Source organism: Neofelis nebulosa, chromosome 13 (assembly GCF_028018385.1).
Source record: "Neofelis nebulosa isolate mNeoNeb1 chromosome 13, mNeoNeb1.pri, whole genome shotgun sequence".
Lineage (NCBI taxonomy): Eukaryota > Metazoa > Chordata > Mammalia > Carnivora > Felidae > Neofelis > Neofelis nebulosa.
The window spans coordinates 37,677,273-37,703,499 of NC_080794.1; the positions used below are offsets into that span (position 1 = coordinate 37,677,273).

The window sequence follows — 26,227 nt, forward strand, 5'->3', positions numbered from 1 at the left end:
ACAGACAGAGCACGACCAGGGGCCAGGCAGAGAGAGAAGGAGACACAGAATCCGAAGCAGGCTCCAGGCTCCGAGGTGTCAGCAAAGAGCTGGACATGGGGCTTGAACTCAGGCTATGTGATCATGACCTGAGCTGAAGTCGGACGCTTAATCGACTGAGGCACCCAGGTGCCCCTAATTATGTAATGATCTTACAGAGAGATTGCTGTAAGCCAATAAAATAAATAATATATTGGGATCCAGAAGATGAGAAACAGACAAACATGTAAGGAAAGAGTGAAAAGAAGCACTTAAGACAAAGAAGCATGGCTAACATTATTTTTCTAACAATCACCTGGACTATGCTGCTGCTTGGAAGATATCAAAAGACAAATCTAATTCTGTTGGTAACTTTTAATTTTGATATAATTGCAAACTCAGAATAGTGGAAAGAGCAATATAAGACACTTTCATACACATTTTACCCAGATTCACCAATGGTTTACATATTACCCTAGTTGCTTTATCATTTTATATATACATATATTCTTTTGTACCTCTGAAAGTTCAACACACACGCCCTTTTTCATTTAAATACTTCAATATATACTTCCTATGAACAAAGACACATTCTCTTATATACCATAGCATAAATTTAATGAAACCAAGATATTTAATACTGATACATACTATTATCTAATCCAGTCTATTTTTAAATTCAGTTAACAATTCCAATAATTTCCTTTATAACTATTTTCTCCCCAGCCCAGGATATAATCCACCATCATAAACAGCATTAGTTGTCATGTCTCTTTAATTTCCATTAATCCAAAGCAGGTTTTTTTGCCCTTTATTTTTTCCTTTAGAGGTTTGTTACTACCTTTGTGGTAAAATTTATGTAACAGAAATTCACCATTTTATTTTTTTTTTTTAATTTTTTTTTTTTACGTTTATTTATTTTTGAGACAGAGAGAGACAAAGCATGAACGGGGGAGGGTCAGAGAGAGAGAGAGAGACACAGAATCTGAAACAGGCTCCAGGCTCTGAGCTGTCAGCACAGAGCCCGACGCGGGGCTCGAACTCACGGACCGTGAGATCATGACCCGAGCCGAAGTCGGCCGCTTAACCGACTGAGCCACCCAGGCGCCCCAGAAATTCACCATTTTAACCATAGAATATGTGGGCCTTTGAATTTCGCTCCTTTCACATGTTTTCTCAGTTCATCCATGTTGTGGCATCAATTTCTTTTAATCACCAATGAATATTCCATTGTATACATACCACGATTTGTTTATCCATTCATCCATTAAGGGATAGTTTGGCTGTCACCACTTTTTGGCGATTGTGAATAGTGCTACTATGAACATTCATGTACAAGTATTTGTTTGACTATCTGCTTTCAATTTTTTTGGGTATGTACCTAGGAGTGGAATTTCTGGGTCATATCATAACTCTGTGTTCAAGTTTTTGAGAAAGGGCCAAAGTGTTTTCCACAGTGGCTGTACCATTTTACGTTACTACTAGCAATGTACAAGGATTCTGATTTTTCTATACCCTCATCAACACTTATTTTCCTTTATTGAGCATCTTTCACGTGTTCGTTGGCCATTTACACACCTTCTTTGGAGAAATGTCTTCAAATCCTTTGCCTTTTTTTAGAATTGGGTTATCTGTCTTTTTGCTATTGAGTTGTGAGAGTTCTTTGTATATTCTGTATATAAAACCCATAGCAGTTACGATTTGCAAATGTTTTCTCCACTCTGTCCATTGCCTTTCTACTGTACCTTGATAATGTCCTTTGATGTACAAAAGGTTTAAATATTGATGAAGTTCAATTTGTCTACTTTTTCTTGTTGCTTGTGACTTTGATGTCATATCTAAGACTCCACTACCAAAACCAGGGGTGTGAAGATTTACCCCTATGTATCTTCTAATAGCTGGGTAGTTTTAGCTTTTACATTTAGGTTATTGATCCGCTCTGAGTTAATTTTTGTATGTAATGTGAGGTAGGGATCTAACTTCATTCTTTTGCATGTGGATATCCAGTTGACCCCACACTATTTGTTGAAGAGACTTCTTTCACCACAGAATGGTCTTGGCACCTTGTTGAAAACAAATCGACTATGAATGTGTGGGTTTATTTCTGGGCTCTCAATTTCATTCCATTGATATATATATGTCTATCTTACACCAGGACCACACTGTTTATGTTTTATAATTTTTTTTAATTGTGGTAAAATTCACCTGACATAAAATTTACCACTGTTAACACTTTAAAGTGTATAATTCAGTGGCAGTAAGTTCATTCACAATGTTATGAAACCATCACCACTATCTAGAACTTTTTAAGTTATTCCAGAACTTTTTCATCACCCCATTTGGAAACCCCTTCCCCATTAAACAGTCACAGCCCCCTGCCCCCTTCTTCTAGCCTCTAATCCAATTTCTGTCTCTATGGAGTCCCTGGTTATTTTCTATAAAAGGAACCAAGCATAGTTATCTTCTTAGTGGCTACCTGCAGGTTACAATGAACATCTTAAATTTACAGCAATCTAGTTTGAATTAATACCAACCTAGCTTCAATAGTATTAAAAAAACCCCTCTGCTCCTGGAGAGGTCATTTTCACAAATTACATCTTTATACAGTGTGCCCATTAACACAGATTTATAATTATTATTTTATGCATCTGTCTTTTAAATCACAAAGGAAAAGAAGGGAGTTAAAAACCAAAAATGGCAGTAACATTGGCTTTTATTTACCTGTGTTGTCACCTTAACTGATGTCATTTGTTCATATAGCTTCAAGTTAGTATCTAGTGCCCTTTTATTTCAGCCTTAAGCATTTTCTTTTTTAATATGGTAGATCTACTGGCAACAAACTCCCTGCTTTCACGATTCTTCATTTTAGTTTTCAAGTTTGATTATAATGTGTCTCAGTGTAGGTATCTGTGAATTTATCCTAAAGTAGAGTCACATATTTTCATAAATTTGGAAGGCTCTCAGCAATTGTTTCTTCAAATATTGCTCTCTTCTCTTTCTCCTTGCCTTCTGGGATTCCTAGTAGACATATGTTGGTATACTTAATGATGTCACAAAGGTATCTTAAACTCTGTTAATTTCTCTTCATTTTTTTTTTATTTCTCAGACTGGATAATACCAACTGACCTATCTTCAAGTTCATGGATTCTTTTTTTCCTGCCTGTTCAAATCTGCCATTAGACCCTTTTAATGAAATTCTTTCAGTTATTGTACTTTTCAGTTTTCAGAATTTAAAAAAAATTTCTTTTGTTGATATTCTCTATTAGTTCATACATCACTCTCCTTGTTTCCTTTAAGTTCTTTGCCTATGGTTTCCTTTAGGTTTTTAAGTATATTAAGCCAATTGATTTAAAGTTTGTAGTAAGCTTTCTCAAGGATAGTTCCTATTTTTTTTTCCTGTGAAATTGGCCATACTTTATTCTTTGAAAGCATAATTTGTTGTTGAAAACTGGACATTTTGTACATTATAATGTGGTAACTCTGGGAACCCGAGCCTCTCTCCTCAGGGTTTGTTGCTGCTGCTTGTGTGGGTTGTAGTTACTTCTTTAGTGACTTTTCTAAATTCTTTTCATAAATACTGAATGCTTTGTCAAGCATGGTCACTCAAGTCTCTGTTCCATTACCTTAGAGGTCAGCTGGTGATCTGACAGAGATTTCCTTAAATTCCTGGAATCAAATATGTATGTGTGGGAATACTCTCCATGTCTTTACAGATTGGCTTTGTGTTGGGCCTTCTTTCAATGCTTAGCCACTGTTTAAAAAATCTGCCTTTGCCTTCACTTCTTGCTTGCATGGAAGATAAAAGGCAGCCAGAGGTGAAAGCTTAGGGTCTGCTAAGGTTTCTTATAAGTATTCGTTCACTTCCGGGCATGCATAGGCCTTCCAGATTCCTCAGTATATGGTGGAGCACTTCAAAGTCCTTGTTCTCTATCTCCAGCTGCCTCTTCATTTCCCAGGCTCTTTGGTTTGTCTGCTGCTTTTCTTGGCCCGCTGTGGCTAGTATATTTATTACCTTTAAGTGCTTTTGAAAAATGCCACTTGGGAAGCCACCCCATCCCTAAGAGTTCCAATAAAGGCAAAACAAAGGCAAGCCTGCAAGTAGAGATGCCTCATTGACCAGAGAGGTCACTGCCCACATCTATATTCTCCAAGGACAAGGTCTGCACTGCTTGCTCTGGCACAAGCAGTGTGCTGAGGGCCACAATCTTTATGGCTGCCATTGTGCTGTGGAGTGGGGAAGTGGTTATCAAGTAAGTACGCCACAACTTTATCTTATCAAATTTCAGCATCTTCTTCTTTCAACATTCCCCTGGTTGTTTAAAGTCTGATTCGATTCCAGAGATCTGAAAAAGTTGATTGACAGTTTTTGCCAGCTTACTGACTGTCTTAGTGGAGAGATGCAGTTTTGGAGTTACCTACTCCGCCATTTTTTAAAATCTCTTTACACTTTTTAACCCTAAAAGATTTGAAAAGTGAATTATATTGAAGAATATCCCTCACTTTAAATTAGGCTGTTGCTTCCTCATGATTACATATCTGTCTGTTACAAACTATGAATTCATATTGGTATTTCTAATTCCATTCTAACACCATGGGAAACAAGGTAGTCTTACCCCTTACACACTTGTTATCCCTTCTCCAACAGGGAGAAGTCTGGTTCGCATTATCCTCAATATATTTACTCATTTGCTCAATGAGAGTATATAGAGATTATATTAGAATATACAGAGAGCAGTTTCACAATTGCTAATCATGTCTGCAAAAAACTTATTATCTAGAGTTCAATATTTGTTACAGTTTTAAGTAAAATCTACTTTGTAAAATGCATAAATCTAATATACAAAACAATGAATTTTATAAAGAAATAAGTAAATACTTGGAGTAACCCACATCCCCATCAAGATACAGAACATTTCACTGGAAACATTTCCATCGTTTCCTTTATGCTCCTCCACAGTTAACTCCCACCATGTTTTTATACCATTGATTGTTTTGCCTCTTCTAGAAGTTCCTATAAACAGTATCACCAGGATATACTCTTTGGTATACAGTTTCTTTAGCTCAGCCTAATGTTGAGAATCATCCATACTGTATTTTTCAATAGTTTGTTTTTATTGTAGAGAAGTATATTACTCATCAATAAAATAAAAATGAAATAAAAATTTGTATTATAACTTGTTTTATATATAATCATAATGCACACATAATAACGTGATTTATTTATTCCTTTACAGATAAACATTTAGGCTCTTTTCAGTTGTTGGCTATTTAGACTTTCCTAAAAGTTATTTATTTAAAAAAATTTTAATGTTTACTTTTGAGAGAGAGAGAGAGAGAGACAGACAGACAGACACCATGAGCAGAGAGGGAGATACAGAATCCGAAGCAGGCTCCAGTCTCTGAGCTGTCAGCACAGAGCCTGACACAGGGCTCGAACTCAGACTGTGAGATCATGACCTGAGCTGAAGTTAGATGCTTACCGACTAAGCCACTCAGGTGCCCCATTCCTCAAAGTTACTGTACCTTTTTTACTCACACCATCAATGTATGAGAGTTCCAGTCACTCCATATCACTGCCAACATTTGTGTTGCCAGTCTTTTTAATTTTAGCCATTTGAGTGGGTAGGTAGTGATATTTCTTTGTCGTCAGCATTTCCTTGCTGACCAATGTTGTTGAGCACTCTCTATTTATTGGAAATTATATATTTTCTTTGTGAAATAACCAAGTCTTTTGGCCATTTTTTTTTTTTTTTAAATCACTGATCATTCCACATTCTGGATATGAGACTCCTTTCAAGGAGTCTGGGTAGCCAGACTCCAAGATGATCCCAGGGATTCTTGCCTGCTGTTATTCACATCCGTATGTTGACCTAGTCTCCTTCACAATGAATCAGGGTTGGTCTGTGTGACCAACAGACGACAGCTTAAGTGATGTGTGACCTCTGAGGCTAGGTCATAAAAGGCATAAAAGGCATGCTGCTCTGTTGGAGGGAAGCCAGCTGTCATTTGAACAGAAGACTGAGGCAGGACAGTAGAGAGCCTACAGGGAGAGGACCTGAGACTTCTCAACAAGTCAGTACCAGATATTTTAGTGAGCCACCTTAGAAATGAATCTTCCATCCTCAGTCAAGCTAGATGGTTAAGGCTTTAGCCAACCTCTGACTTAAACCTCATGAAAAAGCCTGAGCCAGAACCATCTAGCCAAATTGCTCCCAAATTCCTTATTTATAGAAAGCATAAGTGACAAGAAGTTATTATTGTTTTAAGCCTCCAAGCTTTGGATTTTTTACTCAGCAACAGATAACAAATATAGTCAAATACATATATTAAAAATATTTTCTGCTAGTTTATGATTTATAATTCTCTTTTAACAATCAAAAGTTTTAAATTTTCATGAAGTCTCATTGATTTTTTCCTTTATGGTTATTGCTTTCTATATGCTAATAAATTTTTGCCTCTCTTTGGTACATAAAAATATTCTCATTTTCTTTTAGAAGCCTTAAAGATATAGATTTTACATTTAGGTCTATGATCCATTCCAAGTAAACTGTGAGTATAGTGAGGAAAGGGGTAAGGTATACTTTTTATTTTTTTTAAATACGGATATATAGTTGTTTGTAAATCATTTGTTAAAACACCTTCCATTCCCCCATTTAATTATTTTGGCATCTTTACCATATAAATTAATTTATCATATAAGTGGGGCCACTTTTTCCATGCTTTTTTCTGATTTGAGTAGCCCATTTTCTTTTGAAGGTCTTTTGATTATTAACAAAGTGTATGACTGTTTGCCAAAGTATAAATAAACATGAAATTATCTGAATGGTTAAAAAGGTAGCTTAAGCCTCTGCATGAGACGTATTTAAGGTCAGGTTTAGGCTTAGCCACCTCCACTATTAGACGATTATAAGTGTACAGAGATAATATAGATGTCACCAAACAGACCTTCAGTTGTATACTGATTGAGAATTGCTACTGGAACATATCTCCATAAGGGATATATAATAACACCTTGCAATGCTGGTTTAGTTAGTGTGATTTTTCTCTAGGAAGGTACCTCTTCCTCTACTGCTTTAGACAGAATATGTCCATGTTTGCAACTCTCAGTCCCATTGAAGGAGAAAATATTTCTGTTTGTGTAGCTACATGTGAGATCTCTGCTGAACTCAGCAGAGTGGTAGGAAGGAGAGGCCAAAAGGCCAATGTGCTCCATATAAGAAAAAGTTGAAAATATCTGAATGAAAAGATATAGAATGAAAAAGGATCCTAGGGGCACCTGGGTGGCTCACTTGGTTAAGTGTCCAACTCTTAATTTTGGGCTCAGGTCATGATCTCATGGTTTGTGAGATGGAGCCTGGCATCAGGCTCTGCGCTGACAGTGTGGAGCCTGCTTGGGATTCTGTCTCTCCTTCTCTCTCTGACTCACCCCGCCCCCCTTGTGCTCATGCTTTCTCTCAAATAAATAAAGTAAAAAAACAAACAAAAAACAAAAACAAACCTAAAAGAAACTAAAAAAAAAAAAAAAGGATCCTAGAAAGGTGAACAAAAAAAAAAAGGGCGGGGGACATGACAGAGGGATAGAAAGTATCAAAGTCAGGAAGAACAGAGGAAAGAGATAGCATGTATGCACATGTATGTGCATATGTTTAAGAGAAAGAACAAAGAATGTGTGTGTTTTGCAGTAGCTCCTTAAAAATGAGAAAGATGTTTAAAGAAGACTTTTAAATTAGCCATGCTTTTCAGTATGCTCTGTGCAACATAATCTTCTAATTCTTTATTAAAGCATTGTTCTTCCGTGCTTCTGGAGTCATGGCAGGGGTAGAAGGAAAGGGGGGGGGGGGAAGTTACATGCATGTTTTCTAAAGCACCCACTTGTCAGAGAGTGGTTCAGGGGCATTTAAGATTAAGCACCTACTTATTAACTCTAAGAATTTAAAAGTGGGATGAATATCCAAAACTCCAAAGATGCTTCTTATAAAATCCATGACATTTATTAGTCAAAAACACCCAAACTGCCATAAAACTATCAAATTTGATCCCTCAAATTATTTAAAGCTAGGAGGAGAATCAAATAAATACATCAAAATTTGGGAAGAAATGAGAGTTACTAGAGAACCAATTTTTAGGCTATTTGGCATTGTATGACTGCTTCTTAGCTGGTATTTATAAATCAAAGGTCTGATTCTATTATAAATGATATCCTCAAACCACCTAGCCATGGCACATAGGGAATCTGTGAAAATATAGATATTTGAGTTTGATATTGAATAAATTTTTAAAAGTCACAGAGTACGTTGAAAATGGAAAGAAAGAAAGAAAAAGAAAGAAAGAAAGAAAGAAAGAAAGAGAAAGAAAGAAAGAAAGAAAGAAAAAGAAAAAAATGTAAACTCTAGATTCAAGGAAGGAAAGTGGAGGGAAGGTTTTTGGGTATTTTTTCTTACTCCAAAAGTCTTATCAATTGTTTAATTCTGCAAACTGAGAATGTCAAGTACAATGTTTCTTCACTTTTGAATAATGTTTAATCTTTGACTACATTTTAAGTTATTTTTTTTCCCTAGGCAAATACCATTTATATACTTTAGGGATGATATGGAGACATGACCAAGGAAAACATAATCTTCCTTAACAGATTGGTAATAATGTTCACTTTCTCTCACTACCTCAGAGGTGGTTATTTATATTGTTTGTTACTAATGAACATTTATACTAATACGTGTATGTAATTCAATGTAAGTCATAAACTCAATATAAATAAACATCAGACAAACTAAAAGGAAGACATTTCTGTATATAAAAGTCAAATGAAGTAGAATATATTCCAAATCTATTGTAAGGCCATATAATGTGAGATTAAGTAACACATGAAGATACAAGTTTAGCAAAAAAAGTTTATAGTAAGGGTCTAAGGAAAATCTGTTTCATCTTAAAGTTCCTGAGGGAAGATTCTAGCAATACACTTCAGTATATATGCTGAAAATTAACAGAACTGGGTATTTTAAAAAGACATCATAATTGAAGATACCCTCCAGAGCATTATGCTATTTTATTATTGTTATTTTTTAATTAAAGTATAGTTGACATACAGTGTTATATTACTGCCAGGTGGACAACACAGTGATTCAACAATTCTATATATGCTATTCAATGCATCTTTTTTAAAAAGTTTATTTGAGAGAAGGAAGAGAGAGACAGAGAGAGAGAGAGAGAGAGAGAGAGAGAGAGACACTGTGCGCACATGGGAGAGGCAGAGAGAGAGGGAGAAAGAGAGAATCCCAAGCAGGCTCTGTATTGTCAGTGTGGAGCCCGACTTGGGGCTTGAACTCCTGAACCGTGAGATCATGACCTGAGTCGAGACCAAGAGTCAGAAGCTTAACTGACTGAGCCACCAGGCACCCTGCTATTTAATGCATCTTATAAGTTACATATCAAACTTTATTCAATCACTTGAATCTCTGAAAATAAGGCTGTGAAAGCAAAAATGCAGGTCAACCAATCAGAACAGCACTTCTACCGAATTTACTGACAAATATTACTTCCATTTATTTATTTATTTATTTATTTATTTATTTATTTATTTATTTTAATTTTTTTTAACGTTTATTTATTTTTGAGACAGAGAGAGACAGAGCATGAACGGGGGAGGGTCAGAGAGAGAGAGGGAGACACAGAATCAGAAGCAGGCTCCAGGCTCTGAGCCATCAGCCCAGAGCCCGACGCGGGGCTCGAACTCACGGACCGTGAGATCGTGACCTGAGCTGAAGTCGGACGCTCAACCGACTGAGCCACCCAGTAATAGGTGCCCCTATTACTTCCTTTTAAAGAACAAAATTACGCAAAATATTTCAAAGCAATGCACTCGCTGACTTAAAGAGGGGAAGTTTAACTGTTTTATTATTCATTTACATGACTTAGCCTAAGACCTTATGTTTCAAAATTGAAATCACAACTACAGACTCACTACTGTAAAACAGTCAAATTACGGAACTCAAATGAAAACAAATAAATAAATAATCTCATAAGGGTCCTGGTATTGACCTCAACTGCATCATATCCTGAATCTTTTTATTTTTTAAGTAAGCAGAGACACTTAATTAGAAATTTATAGCAAATCATAGTGTGTAACTGCTGTACTTCTCAAGGAGTCTAAAACCTGAACTGTTTTACCAGGATAGTTTCACGCTAACGCGCCCACACTGTGATTTCTGACCAATCACACAAATGTATAGAACACTGCCAAAGTTGCAGGTGCCATCAGGAGCCTTGGTACTGGGGATTCCAGTCACAACTCAAACTCGCTAATACTCACTGTGCTCAGTGAATCCTAATTTTAATAGGGTTGATCAAAATAGAGGCAATAATTTTGCCTTTAAGGACTCAATTGGATGAAGCCAAAAAGAAAAATCATATCTAGCAGTTTAATCTCATTATTTATTCTAGTTAAAACCCATTTCTCAATATCTATAGTTTGAAATAAATTTTCTATCAAATAGTAGTTGATAGACATGCCAGCAAAATAGATGCCAATATGTCATCTAGAAGCTCAAAATATCTCTGGTTTATAGAAAAATCTGGTAAAGAACACAACACTGCTATTTAAATTAAGATGTCATCCTTTATAAGATTGAGATAATTGGCTTTAATATTAACATTTCTCTAGATGACTGATATATATTTCAAAGTCTAGCTAAATCACTCAAGAAACATTTGAGATTGTACTTCAAAAACCAATTGATGATAATAATATGATTCTTCCAGAAAAAGCAATTTTAGCCCAGCATTTCCAAATGATAAACAGTATTTCTACCTAAGGTTGGGGTTGGGTCAAGGAGGGGAAGAGTGTTAGAAATAGAAAATTCAGCAAATTTCCCATGCAATTAATGCTCATACTTAATTATTTAGTTGGTGCATAGATGCCAAAGCCTTGGTAGATACCAATCTTAAACAATCACACTATTCCCAATCAAACAGAAAATGTTGCACAGTTAAAATATGTATTCTTCTTCTCCTGTCCGACACCTGAACTTGCAGAAAACTTGAATTTGAGGTTATGTCAGATAAAATTAAATTGAGATGTTTCTAATTTAGAGTAGTTTAGGAGTTCCTCTCCTGACTCAGAGTTTCCAACCTTTTCAAAGGTAATATTGCATTTGAGGCAAGCAAACATAAATGACTGTGCAACAGACTGTGGAAGGTGAGTGCTTAAGATACTGTAAAACTTCATTCTGCCAGAAAGCCATTCTCTTTTCAGTCCCAATTCTAACCACGTTAGCTCTGAGAACACCTCCAAACACTTATCACGCACATGTTTTCCTATTTCATTAATTAGATGGCTATAGAGAATATGCATACAAATGAAGATGCTTACCAAAAAAAATGTGGGAGAAGATTTGATTCAAATAATGATAAAAATTTGGAAGTCTATTGGAGTAACGTTCACTTCAAGGAAATGATACAACTTCACTGAGTGGTTTGTTTCAGTTCTCAGTATCTGATGAAGTATTATCAAAACCCTCAAAGGGGAAAACTGTCAACTCTATTATTTTCTACCACATATGCCTGCATACTTGCTCCAAAACAGCTCTGGATGGGAGAATCTATGTTTTACCATTATTGATTATTTGCTACCTAAATCTAAGAATTCAATTTTGGACTTTGGCCACTCAAATCAATCAGTGCTGAAAAGAAGTGCCATCAGCTTGGCAGTAGTCTTGTTTTCAGTCATATGGGTTATAAAAAGCTTTCCTATTAATTCATGGAAAAGCAACCTCACAAACAAATTTTGAAAAACAAGTCAATATAGCATTTCACCTTCTCTCATTTGGAAAAAAAATTATTAAATGAAAAAAAATCGCATCATAGAAACTAAGTTTCACTCTGAGGATCACCAACCATCCTACACTGTTCTAGTAACTGCCATCTCCCAGGAAGCCCTTTAGATGAAGAATTTGTAAATCATTTTAAAATTCAAACACTTATAGGTATCCCTTAAACACCACTAACCATTAAAGACATATCAAGAATTTAAAAATTATAGTTCACGTGTTTCATGCCAGGCACTGCGCTAACTACTTGAATTACATACACCTCTGTAAGTCCTCACTGCAATCCTTGGAGGTAGGTAATACTACTATCTGCACTTTACAGATGAGAAAACTGAAGTTCAGAGAAGTTAAATAAGTAGCCCACGGTGACAACGCTGTGAAGTAGCAGGACAGGTCCTAGTTTGACTCCAGAACCATTATTATGTTATATTGTATCAAATGCACAAAAACTGTTTGCAATTTCTAAAACTGTTAATGGGGACTGGGTATTTTCAGAGCAAAAATAACAGTTCATTATTGTAAAATATTAATCCTGGGGCTTAGCATATATCAGCTCATTTATCTTGAGAAGGAAAGTCTAGTTAATGATGTAGGTGCACAGCGTATTTTTATGCTATGACTTGTTCAAAAGCATATTTTAATCATTTTGAAAATGAGTATCACTTCAAGAATGTAATGGTTGTGTTCTTAATTAATAGATGTTAGACTAATCTGTCATTGGAAAAACTTTTCAAGTTTGGAGCTTTAAAAAATGCATGTTCAGGCTAAGTTGAGAACCCACTTTTATCAGAATAGGAGAAATAAAATGCTTTGAGTAGTTTTCACAGAACTTTGTATAATCTCAAAGCACGTTAATGTGCTAAAATAATAAGAAAAAGGAAGTTAGTCTGGATCTGAGTCCTCTCCTGTCAAAGTGAATTTCAAATCTTCTTTCATGATGGAAAAGTTCAATATGAACGTGTTGGAAATGTAATGGTTCGTTAGTCACGTTTATGCTTTCAAATCAACAATGATAAATCAAAGGGGCTCAGTTGATCTCAAGTTCAAACAAAAGAGAATCTAAAATAAAAATGTATTTAAAGACATTTAATAGACGTCTGAATATTTGGGGTAACTAAGTAAACTACACTCTCCTTGGGAGTACTTAATGATTACATTATCATTTCTTCTTTCAACCTGAATAATCAAACACATGAGTTAAATCAACGTACTTTAGTAGTGGTGGAACTTAGAGACTGGAAAGAGACATTATGGATACTCCTCACAGCAATATAATTCAGTATTTGACACCATTCATAAGCTGCATCTGAAGAATAGCTCTATGCTACTACAAAAACAAAATGATTCCAGCCTTTTCACAGGCAATAGGAACTTAGCATGCAATGGACAAAATCCTGGTTAAGGAAGCAAGCAAGAAAGCCCTCGTCTATTAAGTAACTGCTCATTGACCTTTGGAAGCTTAAAGGATTTATACTAGTGTCACCAACATGAGTGATATTTACCTATTCTAGGAAAAAAAAAAGTTTATTATTTTCAATACAAAAAGCTTATTAACAAGATATCCTTAATAATAGAGTAAAACTTGCTCTTGACTCCTTACTCAACAAGGATATCACCCTTGATAGTCAAAGTTTAAAGAAAACTGGTGCTCTTTTGTCAAGTATGGTGGTTGACTACCCAATGCTGAATATTCCAGAGACTTCCAAGCACTTCACCAATTCCTACCTACCTCTTTTCACTTCTCCTCATTCTTTAGTAGGGACACCTATGTGAGGCAACTCATTTTAAATTTTCAAGTGTAAACCATACAATTATCATAGGAAAGGAAGAGTTTTTAGATTCCTCCTACAAATTGTTCTGCTATAATTACAGAAGTGGAAGCAGTTTACCTCAATCACAGGTGTTAAGCATCTCATCTGATTTATGCTCCTTAGTACTATGCATACTAAGTTGTGCCATGGCTATTCTAAAATAGAATTTCCAGCATTAGAAACATCGATACTGAGACTATCAATAAATTCTTCTGTCACAATTATTTAAGTATTTGTTGGTTTGTTTCAGAATGCAGTGAGAGGCAGAAGATAATTGACTATACCAGGAACAGGGTCATTGGTCTGGGGTTTGGTAAGTAGACTTCTAAAAATATATCCCATTTTAAAAACGAAGAAGCCCAGGAAAAATGTTATATAAAAATTAAGAGCACACTGTGATCTCATTAATTATATCATTAATTATTTTAAAACAAAAAAGATATTCTAATACGATTTTGTTTATATTTCTCTAAAGAAACCCAAGAGTAATGTCTTTTAAAAAATAAATGCATTTTAATAACTCATAAACTACAATTAAAGAGTCTGAGTCTTCAAAGATCAAAAAATGTACTTCTTAGGCTAGTCCTTGAAATTCTCCTTTGCCAGATGACAATCTATATATTCTCTTTCATGATCTTCCTCGTGTATTGGCTTCCTTTTCAAGTTAAAGTTGTTGGTTAGTTCAAAAAAACAAAATAACGAAGTCCTAAAATGTTCCTTTTGTTTCCTGTTAAGCCATTTAGTTGAGCAAAGTGCAACTAAGCAACTGCTTACCTGTATTTATCAGGTAAGAAATTTCAAGAAGCAAAAAACATTAATTTTTCACTTGAAATTACCATTGCCTCACCCTTCCTGTAAAGCTCAACCAGGAACATGGCATCCCTACTATGACTGGTGAGATGACTCCATTATACTGCTGAGTATCTCTTATGCAAGACAGTACTAACAGTTTCTTAAGCTTTTGTGTGACACTTGATGTTAAAACTTCCCTTTTAAATCATGAGAGGTATTATATTCTCAAGGACCTGTGCAGTGTTTGCATTGTCATATTAAAGATAAAGTATGTTAATTTAAAGTGACAGGAACTGAATCATTTTGAAAGGAGCAGGGGAAGGACATAGGCATGCACTGAACCTTTGTCCCTGAAGCATTACTATGGATTCTGGAATAATTAATTTAAAGCACATGCTGCTGAGTCAGTACCTGCCAGAAATCCTGATCAGAAGATGAGAAAAAGAAAAAAAAAAATGGACATTGTTTGATTATATGAACAAAAACTCCAAAACCAAATATACATACCACAATACCACAAAGTATTAAAACATATAAAGGACTAAATTTAGATCTGTAATAAAATAACTGAAAACCTGGAAACAAGAAATGAGGAATACATAGAAATGTTTCATAGATTATCTGAGAGGTACAATAAAACAAAAAACCCCAACAACTCAACTCCTAGCCTCCCCAAAATGAAGCACACAATTGCAGAAAAACTTCACAATACTATAAAAAGAAAATACATGAATAATAATGTTTCTAAAAGGGAAGGAAAACATTTCATTTTTTGTCATGTGAAGTCAAAGCATTTCTTTAATTAAGGTTTCCTAGTAAGATGTATCGTGGATGTAGTATTTTAAATTTTTTTTAATGCTTATTTGTTTTTCAGAGAGAGAGAGAGAGAGAGAGAGAGAGAGAGAGAGAGAGAAGGGGGGAGGGGCAGACACACACACACACACACACACACACACACACACACACACACACACAGAATCTGAAGCAGGCTCTCTAGCTTCGAGCTGCCAGCACAGAGCCCGATGCAGGGCTTGAACCCACAAACTGTGAGATTATGACGTGAGCCAAAGTCAAAGGCTTAACTGAGTCACCCAAGTGCTCCAATATTTTTAAACTTCACAGCAAATATGTTGCCTTACCACCCATATGGGCAACCAAACTCAGATTAGTAACTACTCTTAGGAAGAGTTCAGAATGACAACTCAGAAACAGGTTTCCTGAAAAATTATGTTGCACTAAATGAATCACTATTCACATTAGTGATAAAAAGCCAGCCATCATAGAGGATGGCATTTATGAGGCAGTGTAGTAGCTAATTTAGCCGGGTATACCACACCAAAACATCTTCATATATAAAATTGTTTTAAGGATTTTTTTTTTCAACAAATAAACTTCACTGGCTGTGAAATAAAATTTGACCCAAACTTACCACACTTTTCAAAACAAACTTAGCAGCTTGATAAAAGTTCTTGACTGCAAAATATACACTATTAGCAATTTACAAGCCTAAGGCTAGGATTGATGTGACAGAGACTCAAAGGATTTTACAACACAGGGGTGAGATGAATCACTGTGCACAAAGGACGGCTCAGATATGAGAAATCAAATCAGACGTCTCTCTTCAGTTCATGGACTAGCTATTTAATCCCAGCCAATTGCTCTTTAAGAGGGCACAAGGAGATTTTTATAGCTGATTTAACTGGCAAGAAAAGAAGCATGGAGAGAGCAATTATGGAGAGGATATGCTACTCTGTAGCATTTTCATACAAACTAAGAAAGGAGATAATATATATGACAGCAGCTAACTCCTTTTATAAATTGAATAAAGGGCTCAAAGTCATGGAAGTAGCTATAACTTATAGAGCCAGACACTTTACCATATTGCCCTGATTTTACTGAGAAAGTAACTGATACTCAGAATGGTTAAATGGTCTTTTGCCCAAGGTTTTCTATCAAGTATGTGGCAGAGTCCATACATAAAATAAGACTGTCATATCCAAAGTCACACTGTTTTCTTCATCTTGGGCTATTTACACACTAAGAGGTACAGCAATCCATAATATGCTTTTCAGCATACCTACAACATCTACTAATTATTTACATATAGCTGTCAAATACTTAAATGTTCAAAATGGAAATCCCTTGGAAAATATTTCAGATGCCAAAGTCAGATTTTCTTAGGGCTGTGGTGTGTCACAAAAGAACTAAAGTTGTTAATTTATGAGAAGAGAGAAAAGTGAGAAAATGATTTAAAGGTAATTTAGAGAACTCTGGATGCAAAAGAAGGAAGATGAACAAACAGACTAAAAATAAAACAGAAAACTACAAGATGTCAAAGGATTTCTTGAAATGCTGAATCAGAACTTTGGTGATGTAATTATACTCTAAACTTTTGCTTGGTTAAAGACTATGAGTGGCCTCATTCAAATGATGCTACATTTAACATACAACCAATCAATATTGAGAATAAGTTTAGTTTGTAATAAAAACATTATTTTCTCTATGACCATGAGCCAAGATCCAATTTTTCAAATACATATAACAGTGCTCACTTTAAGAGATTGTTTCAAATAAAAAGAAAAAACAGCATTTTTCACAATGCCAGTTGGTGTTCGTGGCATAAGAGAAAATAATGGAGCAAATAAAAATGAGGTTGAAATTCTGTTTTCTAAATTTAAGTATTAAAATTTGTATACTTATTTTTCTTTCTTTAAAAACACTATGTGGTTTCCCAGGTCTAGCTGTACTTTAGCAAAGCAGGAAAAATTAACTTCAAAAAGAAAGTAAAATATTAAGTTGCTTTGTTTTGTTTTTGCACAAATGTCATTGAGGTAATAAAATAAAATAACTACTTAACAAGAGAAATTTCTATTTACAAGTAGGTCATATAGACAAACTGCTTAGATATACGAAAGGTGGTATACCACAGAGCTTAAGACAGTGAACTCTGAAGCCAGGCTACAAATATGGAATCCTGCCTCTCTACCACTTACTAGCTAGCTGTATGATCTTAGGTTTAAAAAAAAAAAAAAAAAGAAAGAAAAACAAAAGCGAAGGGGCACCCTGGTGGCTCAGCTGGTTAAACGATCAACTCTTGATTTCAGCTCAGGTCATAATCTCAGTTTGTGAGATTGAGCACCGCATGGGGTTTTGCACTGACAGCAAAGAGCATGCTTGCTCTCCATCTCTGCCCCTCCCCCACTCACACTCTCTCTCAAAATAAATACATAAACTTAGAAAAAGTTAAATTTTGGGGGCACATGGGTGGCTCAGTCGGTTAAGCACACGACTTCAGCTCAGGTCATGATCTTGTGGTTGCTGAGTTGGAGCCCCACACTGGGCTCTGGGCTGACAGCTCGGAGCCTGGAGCCTGCTTCAGATTCTGTGTCTCCCCCTCTCTCTGTTCCTCCACCTCTTGCTCTCTCTCTCTCTCTCTCTCTCTCTCAAGAATGAATAATGACTTAAAAAAAATTTTTTTTAGAAGTTAAATTTTTATGTAGCTCCTTATTTGTAAAATGATAATAAAAGTAGTAAGTTATCTAAATGAGTGGCTGTGTGGATTTATATGTAAGCACTTAAAAAAAGCATGTAGCACATAATAAACACTCAAAGTCTCAACTATTCTTCTTTTTCATATAGCTATTATTGATAATTCCTGTGGGAGACAAATAGAGTCAAGTATTTTTCATTTAGAGAGTTCACTTTATTATTATTCTTTTAAGATTTTATTTTTAAGTTATCTCTGCACTCAGTGGGGGCTTGAACTCACGACCCTGAGATCAAGAGTCGCACCGCTCTTCTGACTGACCCAGGCAGGTGCCCCTAGTGAGTTCACTTTAAATTGCAAAAATAAACCAGTGACAACTAATGAGTGAATATGTTAATGTGGTTTTTAAAAGGGGCTCAGTCTTCACCCCTAAAATAAGTATTGTGGCTTTGAAATATTTGTGAGGAGCTTCAGTCTCCCAGGAATTGAAATACAGGTTCTCTGCAATCTGAAAGTTTGCTTCATACTACTTGTGTTTTACGAAAAAACTGCACTAGTAAACTGCTTTCCCCAACTGAAAAAAATTCAGAGAGGATTTTTGCTTCTATGAAATGGTAATAGTTTCTTTATGCCAAGTCAGCTTAATGAAAGCTTTCATAGGAATGTTCTACTTCTAGAGAGTGGGGGAAACCTGTGCACTCTCAGAACCTGCTATGCTTTTTTTAAAGAATTTCCCTATTAAAAGAGAACACAGGTGACACACTCTAAAGATGGGATTGGTAGGACAAATAATAACATAGATTAAAAAAAACATGAAGCAAAACCAATAAAATTCTTTCTATATATTTGTATTTATTAATAAAAAAACCTGAACAAATATATCAATTCACCAAGAATTCACCAAGAAACTTGACTAGTTTCAAGTCTTTGGAAGCCGAGAGAGAGAAAGAGAGAGAGATGTGCCTAATTCACAATGCAGAATTCATAACATCATAACCTGCTACATAAATTTGAGCAGAATTAAAGCAGTTCAAATGAATGTGAGAAGATTCATCAAACTCTTGTCCCACGGGAATTTCAGTCCCTCCCCTCTCCTAGTTTACATTTCCTTGATCTGCAAAACATTTCACTCTTAGAAGACAGGAAACTCCTTACATAATTTACTATGCATGTCAAGAAGTTATACTATCCTTGCTGTACTCCAGACGAATCTCTTATCTATGATATGAAGTAAATAAACAACTCAAATAAAGCACTAGGAGTATTATGCTACAGGAAAATACGTGCCCACATTCCACTTAGGAAACCAAGACTTTCCCCTAAAGGGAATGGTATTTTAAAGTTCATTTATCAATATATTTTAAAGGACTTTTACCTAGTAAGCAATTAAAAGCACTGGTTATATTAAAGCTTTGCTTTTTTTTTAAGTTTATTTATTTATTTTTGAGAGAGAGCATATACATTGCTCACATGCATGAGCAGGGGAGGGGCAGAGAGAGAGGGAGAGAGAGTCCTAAGTAGGATTCTTTGAGGTCACAGTGCAGAACCCAACGCAGGGCTTGAACTCATGAATGACGATACCATGACCTAACCCAAAATCAAGAGCCAGATGCTTAGCAACTGAGTCACCCAGGCACCCCTAAAGCTTTGATTTTTAATTATGGCTCCCATCTTTTTTTTCTTCTGATAATTTTTTTCTGTTATTAACACTGTAATCAGTCCTTTCCTTTCTAGGCTTTGACCATACTTTTATCTCTTTCACTTGAATGGGGACAATGTCAAATTTTTTTTTTTGACAATGTCATTTTAATTTGATGTAAAATACTTTTCTGTTCCATGTGTACAAATATTCTTGTAGGTATCATAAGAGATAGAAATAAAACACATATTAACTCTTTATTCCAAACTGGAGAGACTCTAAGGGGACTATAATTACAAATAATGAAAAATGCAGTCCTGAGGCATGCTTCCTGAAATGTTCAGGGAGTAGTTGGGAGAAAAGGAAACTTGATAGGGAAGCAAGAATAAAAAATCTATTTTCTGAAAAAGAAATACATGGTGGAATGATAACAATGAACAATTTAGTTTCAAAGGGCAATTCATTGTTACCTAAAAAAAGAGTATGAACTTTATAAAGTTTTTAGAAGAGAGAAGAAAATTATGTCAAAACTCTAGAGATATTCTTTGCCTAGGAAACAATTTTACTTAAGTAACTATGCAGTTTTCTATCGTAACTTAAAAAAAAAATATGGTGGTGTTTGTTCACGAAAAAGTTGTCTATTACATACAATAGGAACAGAAACTACAAAACAATTTCTATCTTTGATATGCTGAGGGGGAAAAAGGAGGGGGTAAGAGAAAGAGGAAAATAAAGGGTAACACCACTTCAGCCAAACCAATAAAAAACAACAACTAAATCATTAAATGAAAGAAATATTTGACGATTTTGTAATATAAAGTCTCAATTTAGAAATGATGCTTCATTTTATAGACCAATTATTATGTGATTAAAAAAATTAAATCCAGAAAAAATATAGTTTTCATTAAAGAAATAATCTAAAATTCATGAAGTAACTGCATTAACAAGTCACAAGGAGAATGCATGTACATTGCAGGGGGAGGGTACATTTTTTAAATCTATGATCTCACACTAAAACAAAAGCCAGACTATATTTTGTATTACCATCTGTATAATAGTCCGAATACACTATAGTGATTTTCAAATATCCTTTATGAGAAAATCTGAACTTTCAAACTGTGAGGCTTTTGAACTCTTAAAACCTAGTTTGAATGTCTTTTAAAATATCACTTATCTACAACGCATATTCTTAAAACGAAGGGACATTGACTATAGCTTCTTTATACAAGGCCTGTGTTAGTAGATAGTTTTGAAGTGCATAAATCATGCAAGTGCCAATAATAATGTATTTCTATGACTTTTCTACAAAGGAAACTGCTACTAAGAGTAAAGGATTAGTGTGCATTAACATTAGGTAGTGCTGAGGTCTGGAAAAAGATCCTCCCCCAAATTCAAAAGCCACTTAACCAAATTCTGTTTCACTATCAGTTGAAACAGGAATGTTTCCTTTATTTCTTAAGGGCATTTACTAGTTAAACAGGAGTAGAAAAGGAGATAGGCACCAAAGCAAGAAATAACTATCCAATTATTTCTCATGATCATTTTGGCCTTCTTTTTACTTTGCATCTGGAGGTTGTATGAAATTCAAGCACAAATGAGAATACACCCCCCAAAATGATACTGTTTCTACATTTGTTTTTGCTTTCAGTGACAAAAAGGCTCAAGCGCAATTCAATTAGAAGACAATAAAATAAGGCAGTGTTTCTTACTTGTCAAATGATGTACTTTTATTAAATGGTATGTTAAAAGTTAAAACAATGGCGGGGGCACAGATAAGAAGATGGGAGTAAATCCTTCTCTAAGTATTCATAACTAGTTTCTCTCCCAAGTTAAAAAAGAGAGAGAGAGTCCCATTTAAAAATCAAAGCAAGTTTAAAAGGAAATTCCTCTAGGGTATTAGCTTTGTACTAAATCTGTGGCCATCTGCATTAAATTTACTGTAATTACTATATAAATCTGTTTTTTCAAGAGGAAATTGTTTTAGGATTTATATCCTCTGGAAACTGCTACTTAAGAGTTAAGATATTCTGACTGAGAGAATAAGAAACATGAAGATCTAAAGAAAAAGAATAAGATCAACAGTTGAATGAACATTGATCTTTATCATAAATATCAAGTGAAGGACTTCACACATGGCAAAAATCCCTGGGAAAACTTCTAAAGTGCTTAAACACTGTATGAATGTTGTATTCCTCATTACGCAAGGTTAAAAATTTTTTTATGTTTATTTATTCTTGAGAGACAGAACGTACACGGGGGAAGGGCAAAGAGAGAGGGAGACGCAGAATCTGAAAGCACACTCCAGGCTCTGAGCTGTCAGCACAGAGCCTGACGCGGGGCTCAAACTCACACACCATCAAGATCATGACCTGAGCCAAAGTCGGATGCTTAACTGACTGAGCCACCCAGGCGCCTCCCCCCCTTTTTTAAATTTTGTTTTATGTTTATTTATTTTTGAGAGACAGAGAGAGACCCTCATTATGCAAGGTTTAAAAACACAGAAACTACTTTCTTAAACTTCATATGAAATAAAAGACCATTCATAAAGACATAAACTAGAGGTGAACTCAGTTTAAAATTCCTATTTAAGAAGCATAACTTTCATTCCAAAACTAGACCTTCAGGATATATTTGATGAAAATTAATACAGTATTTAAATGAAGTACCTGGCAAAGGGATTAAATATGCATATCATAACATGGATGAAAGGGAATTCTGTGTGCTCTTGGCTAGGGGAGAAGGGGGCAGGCTCAGTTCTACACCCCCTACATGAGTATGCCATTCTTCTATTCTCTTTTAGAACCGGTTCCCCTGGTACCATAAAGCCAACTTTCACATGCCTGAATTTCATAAAGTCATACTTTCAAACATTACACACTGAGATCCCTAAATCTTGCCTTTCCTACTCCCATTTCAGAATGTGACACTTCAGAGCACAAACATTTGCACTACAATGTGTCAACAAAGTCTGCCTTCCAAACCAAGAAGTACTGCCATTTTTGTCTCTAGAGCAAGGTGGGCACTCACATACTTTAATGTTGTACTGCAGTTTACTTTACTTTATAAAAATAAGTGGAAATCAGAAAAATGCAAATGACACTAATGATAGGAAATGTAGAGCTCATCAATTTAATATGGTTGAGGGGCGCCTGGGTGGCTCAGTCGGTTAAGTGTACGACTTCAGCTCAGGTCATGATCTTGTGGTTCACGAGTTCGAGCCCCGCATCGGGCTCTGTGCTGACAGCTCGGAGCCTGGAGCCTGCTTCGGATTCTGTGTCTCCCTCTCTCTCTGACCCTCCCCCCATTCATGCTCTGTCTCTCCCTGTCTCAAAAATAAATAAATGTTAAAAAAAATTTTTTTTAAATAAAAAAAAATAATAATATGGTTGAAACAAAGGGGGAGCTTATTGGTCATGCCCAAAGCTACGGATTTCTAGCATCAAGTAGACAGTTACGGGCTGAAATGAAAAAAACTAAAGAGTGTGTGTGAAATATGAATGACCACTAGGGATCTTATATTTGGGAGATCTCTAGGAATGGAAATTCCCCTATAATATGTAAACTTGCTATTCAACTTGCACATATTCAACTTCTTTATCTGTTTTCAGGTTTACACACACACACACACACACACACACACGAGGACAGAATTCTCGTGCTACTCTGGATGCCTTCAGTGACCAAAAACTGTGATTTGTTAAACTGCTTTTGTTATAAAATATTACTGACTTAATGAGTCATATCTCTAAGGAATATGTGATTTGACTAGCTGACTTTTCCAAGTCATCCAATATTTATTGGTCACATCCTGTATGCCAGACATTTGCTGGACTCTGAGTGACACAGACAGATAAGACAGGGACCTGACTTGCCACAGACTCTGAAATCAGACCCTGACATCAGTGCCTGTAGTAATGGATACAGTACTTGATTATATATGAAGTGGAGACACCAAGGATCAGAGGGAAGATGTAGCTGTCCTAAAGCAGAGCCAGGGCTCTGAACCTGTCTCCTAACATTCTAGTTCAATGCTTTTTTTGATCATTCTTTCTTTTAGAATATGTGACTTTAAAAAGAAGATACCTACAGAGGGAGGCATGGGGCTACCTGACTGCGACAGGTAATTGTTAGGCTGGAAGCCTTGACTAATATCTCAGCCCTGAAGGTGACCACTCATTCTCTCCACTTGTGCAAAAGACCTTAGCATTTGTATCTTCACCTTACAAGTATATAGAGATTTATGTAATAATGCAGGATTGACACAACCTGCAAGATCAGTTTCTACTAACCCTGACCTCCACCCATTTAGACCCTCTTGTAATCCTGCCTTTTCCAGCCACTGCATGATTATCCTTCTGATTTCCTTCTCTTTAAGCTTTGTAAAGCCATCCCGGGCTCTCTCTTCTTTCTGATGTGCTTTCTTTCTCCTCTTTAAAATTGACTTTTTACTTTTCTTTCTGACCCTGTGTAATATTTTCTTTTTCTTTTTGTAGAAGTCAGCCTGAAAGGGAAAAACATGTTTAACTGACTGCTTTGAGATAATAAAATTGAAAGTTTTGTTTTCTATATTTAAGAATAATTTAGTATGCAGTTTATTTGTGCATAAAATAAAGAATTGAAAGTAAGTATAATGAAAATGTATATGTAAATTTGGGGTGGTCTTCATAATCATTATAAAAGCATGAGTAAAGACTTGTATAATTTTCTAGTTAGGATTATTGCTATAGAGTATCATAGTTTGAAGAAGGTAAAATCAAATAAGCGTTTTTACAAGAAATGCAAACGTAGTTTTGGGGGGCTTGTTAAACTTCATGACGGCAATTGAATTAAAATGCAAATCTCCACCTACACTGAATTAGCCTTTATTATATACAGCAGGCTCCCTATGAGTGCTACCTTACACGGAAAAATGTAGAAAAACCTTCTGCTTGATTTTTTTCTGTAGAAGTATATGAAGGCACTTACAGGCCTTCCAACCTAAGAAACATGCTCTTTTGGTAAGATAAACAAGCATTCAGAAATTTCTCACAAATAATTCTAGAGGAACTTAAAAATATTCTTAGTAAACAACAGGATATATATGTTAAGTGTCATAGCTTGCTCACCTTCCCATCAAAGCGTTTTATTATATATTGATCCAGACCCAAGTCTGTAAAAGAGGAAAAAACAATATTTAATCAATGATTATAACTCAAGTAAAACATATGAAATGACAGCTGTCTGTCATTTCCAGTCATTCAATTATATATACTAGATGGCTTAGCCACATTATTCAAAGGCTATGGGAATAAAGAAATTTTTCCACTTTCAGACTCAAAGTTTAAGTGCTAAAAGATCCAACCTTTATTTTACACATGAGAAAGTAAGGCTCTGAGAAGATAGAGTATAAAAGTTCATGTGCAAGCCTGTTCATCAGTAGAGCCAAACTAGAACCCTAGACTCTTTCAAGGGTGGGCTGTTTTCATTACATCAGTGTACTATATTACCTTTAAATCAGGTGAAGGATATCAGTTTAATCTGAATGCATACATTTTTTGTATCAAGTTAAAGAGAGAATAGTATAACAAACTAAATTTTGCAACATGCCTGACGAGATACAAATAGACCATCTTAATATTACCTTAAAAAAAAGTTTGTTTATTTATTTATTTTGAGAGGGAGAGAGAGCGAGGGAGGGGTAGAGAGAGAGAGGGGGAGAAACAGAATTCCAAGCAGGCTCTGCACTGTCAGTGCAGAGCCCAACTTGGGGCTCAATCTCACAAACTGTGAGATCATGACTTGAGGTGGAATTGAGAGGTGGATGCTCAACCGACTGAGCCACCCAGGTGCCCCTAACATTACCTCTTATCTATCTATCTATCTATTTATTTATTTATTTTTAAAGTTTTATTTATTTTTTTTAAGTTTATTTATTTTAAGAGAGAGTGTGGGAGGGGCAGAGAGAGAGGAGAAGAGACAGAATCCCAAGCAGGCTCCACACTGTCAGCTCAGAACCTGATGTGGGGCTCAAACCCACGAACCACAAGATTGTGACCTGAGCCAAAGCTGGAAGCCCAACTGACTGAGTCACCCAGGCATCCCCCAGGCATCCCCCTGAGCCATCCTATTCATTTAATTTGAGAGAGAAAGACAGTGCAGCAGAGGGACAGAGAGGGAAGAGAGAATCCCGAGCAGGCTCCATGCTGTCAGTGCAGAGCCCAAGGTGGGGCTAGATCTCACAAACCGTGAAATCACGACCTGAACCAAAATCAAGAGTTGGACACTTAATCAACTGAGGCACCCAGGCATCCCCCTAATATTACTTTTTATTCATTCATTCATTCATTCATTTTTTTTCAACACTCATTCACTTTTGAGAGAGAGCGAAACAGAGCACAAGCAGGGAAGGGGCAGAGAGAGAGGGAGACACAGAATCTAAAGCAGGCCCAGGCTCCGAGCTGTCAGCACAGAGCCTGACGTGGGGCTCGAACTCACGGACCGTGAGATCATGACCTGAGCCGACGTTGGACGCCCAACTGACTGAACCACCCAGGTGCCCCTCTAATATTACCTTTTAAAGTTGGGTTAAGTGGGGCGCCTGGGTGGCTCAGTCGGTTGAGCATCCGACTTCGGCTCAGGTCATGATCTCACAGTCTGTGGCTTCGAGCCCCGCGTCGGG

General features: G+C 35.9%; 1 protein-coding gene across 6 annotated transcripts in view; it reads right to left on the reverse strand.

Moving 5' to 3' along the window:
• The window catches only part of MICU1 (mitochondrial calcium uptake 1), a 249,123-nt gene that overhangs the window by 117,031 nt on the left and 105,865 nt on the right, over window positions 1-26,227 (reverse strand). For 2 of the 6 annotated variants that reach the window (XM_058696654.1, XM_058696653.1), the window contains exons 5-6: window positions 24,675-24,718; window positions 23,897-24,070 (exon numbers count right to left, since the gene is read on the reverse strand). The exons of 2 other annotated variants lie outside the window; for them this stretch is intronic. In XM_058696654.1, the coding sequence (XP_058552637.1) occupies window positions 23,897-24,070; window positions 24,675-24,718 (218 nt within the window). Of the gene's footprint in view, window positions 1-2,739; window positions 3,138-23,896; window positions 24,071-24,674; window positions 24,719-26,227 lie in introns of those variants that run through there. 2 more of the 6 variants (XM_058696655.1, XM_058696657.1) reach the window with 2 other exon arrangements.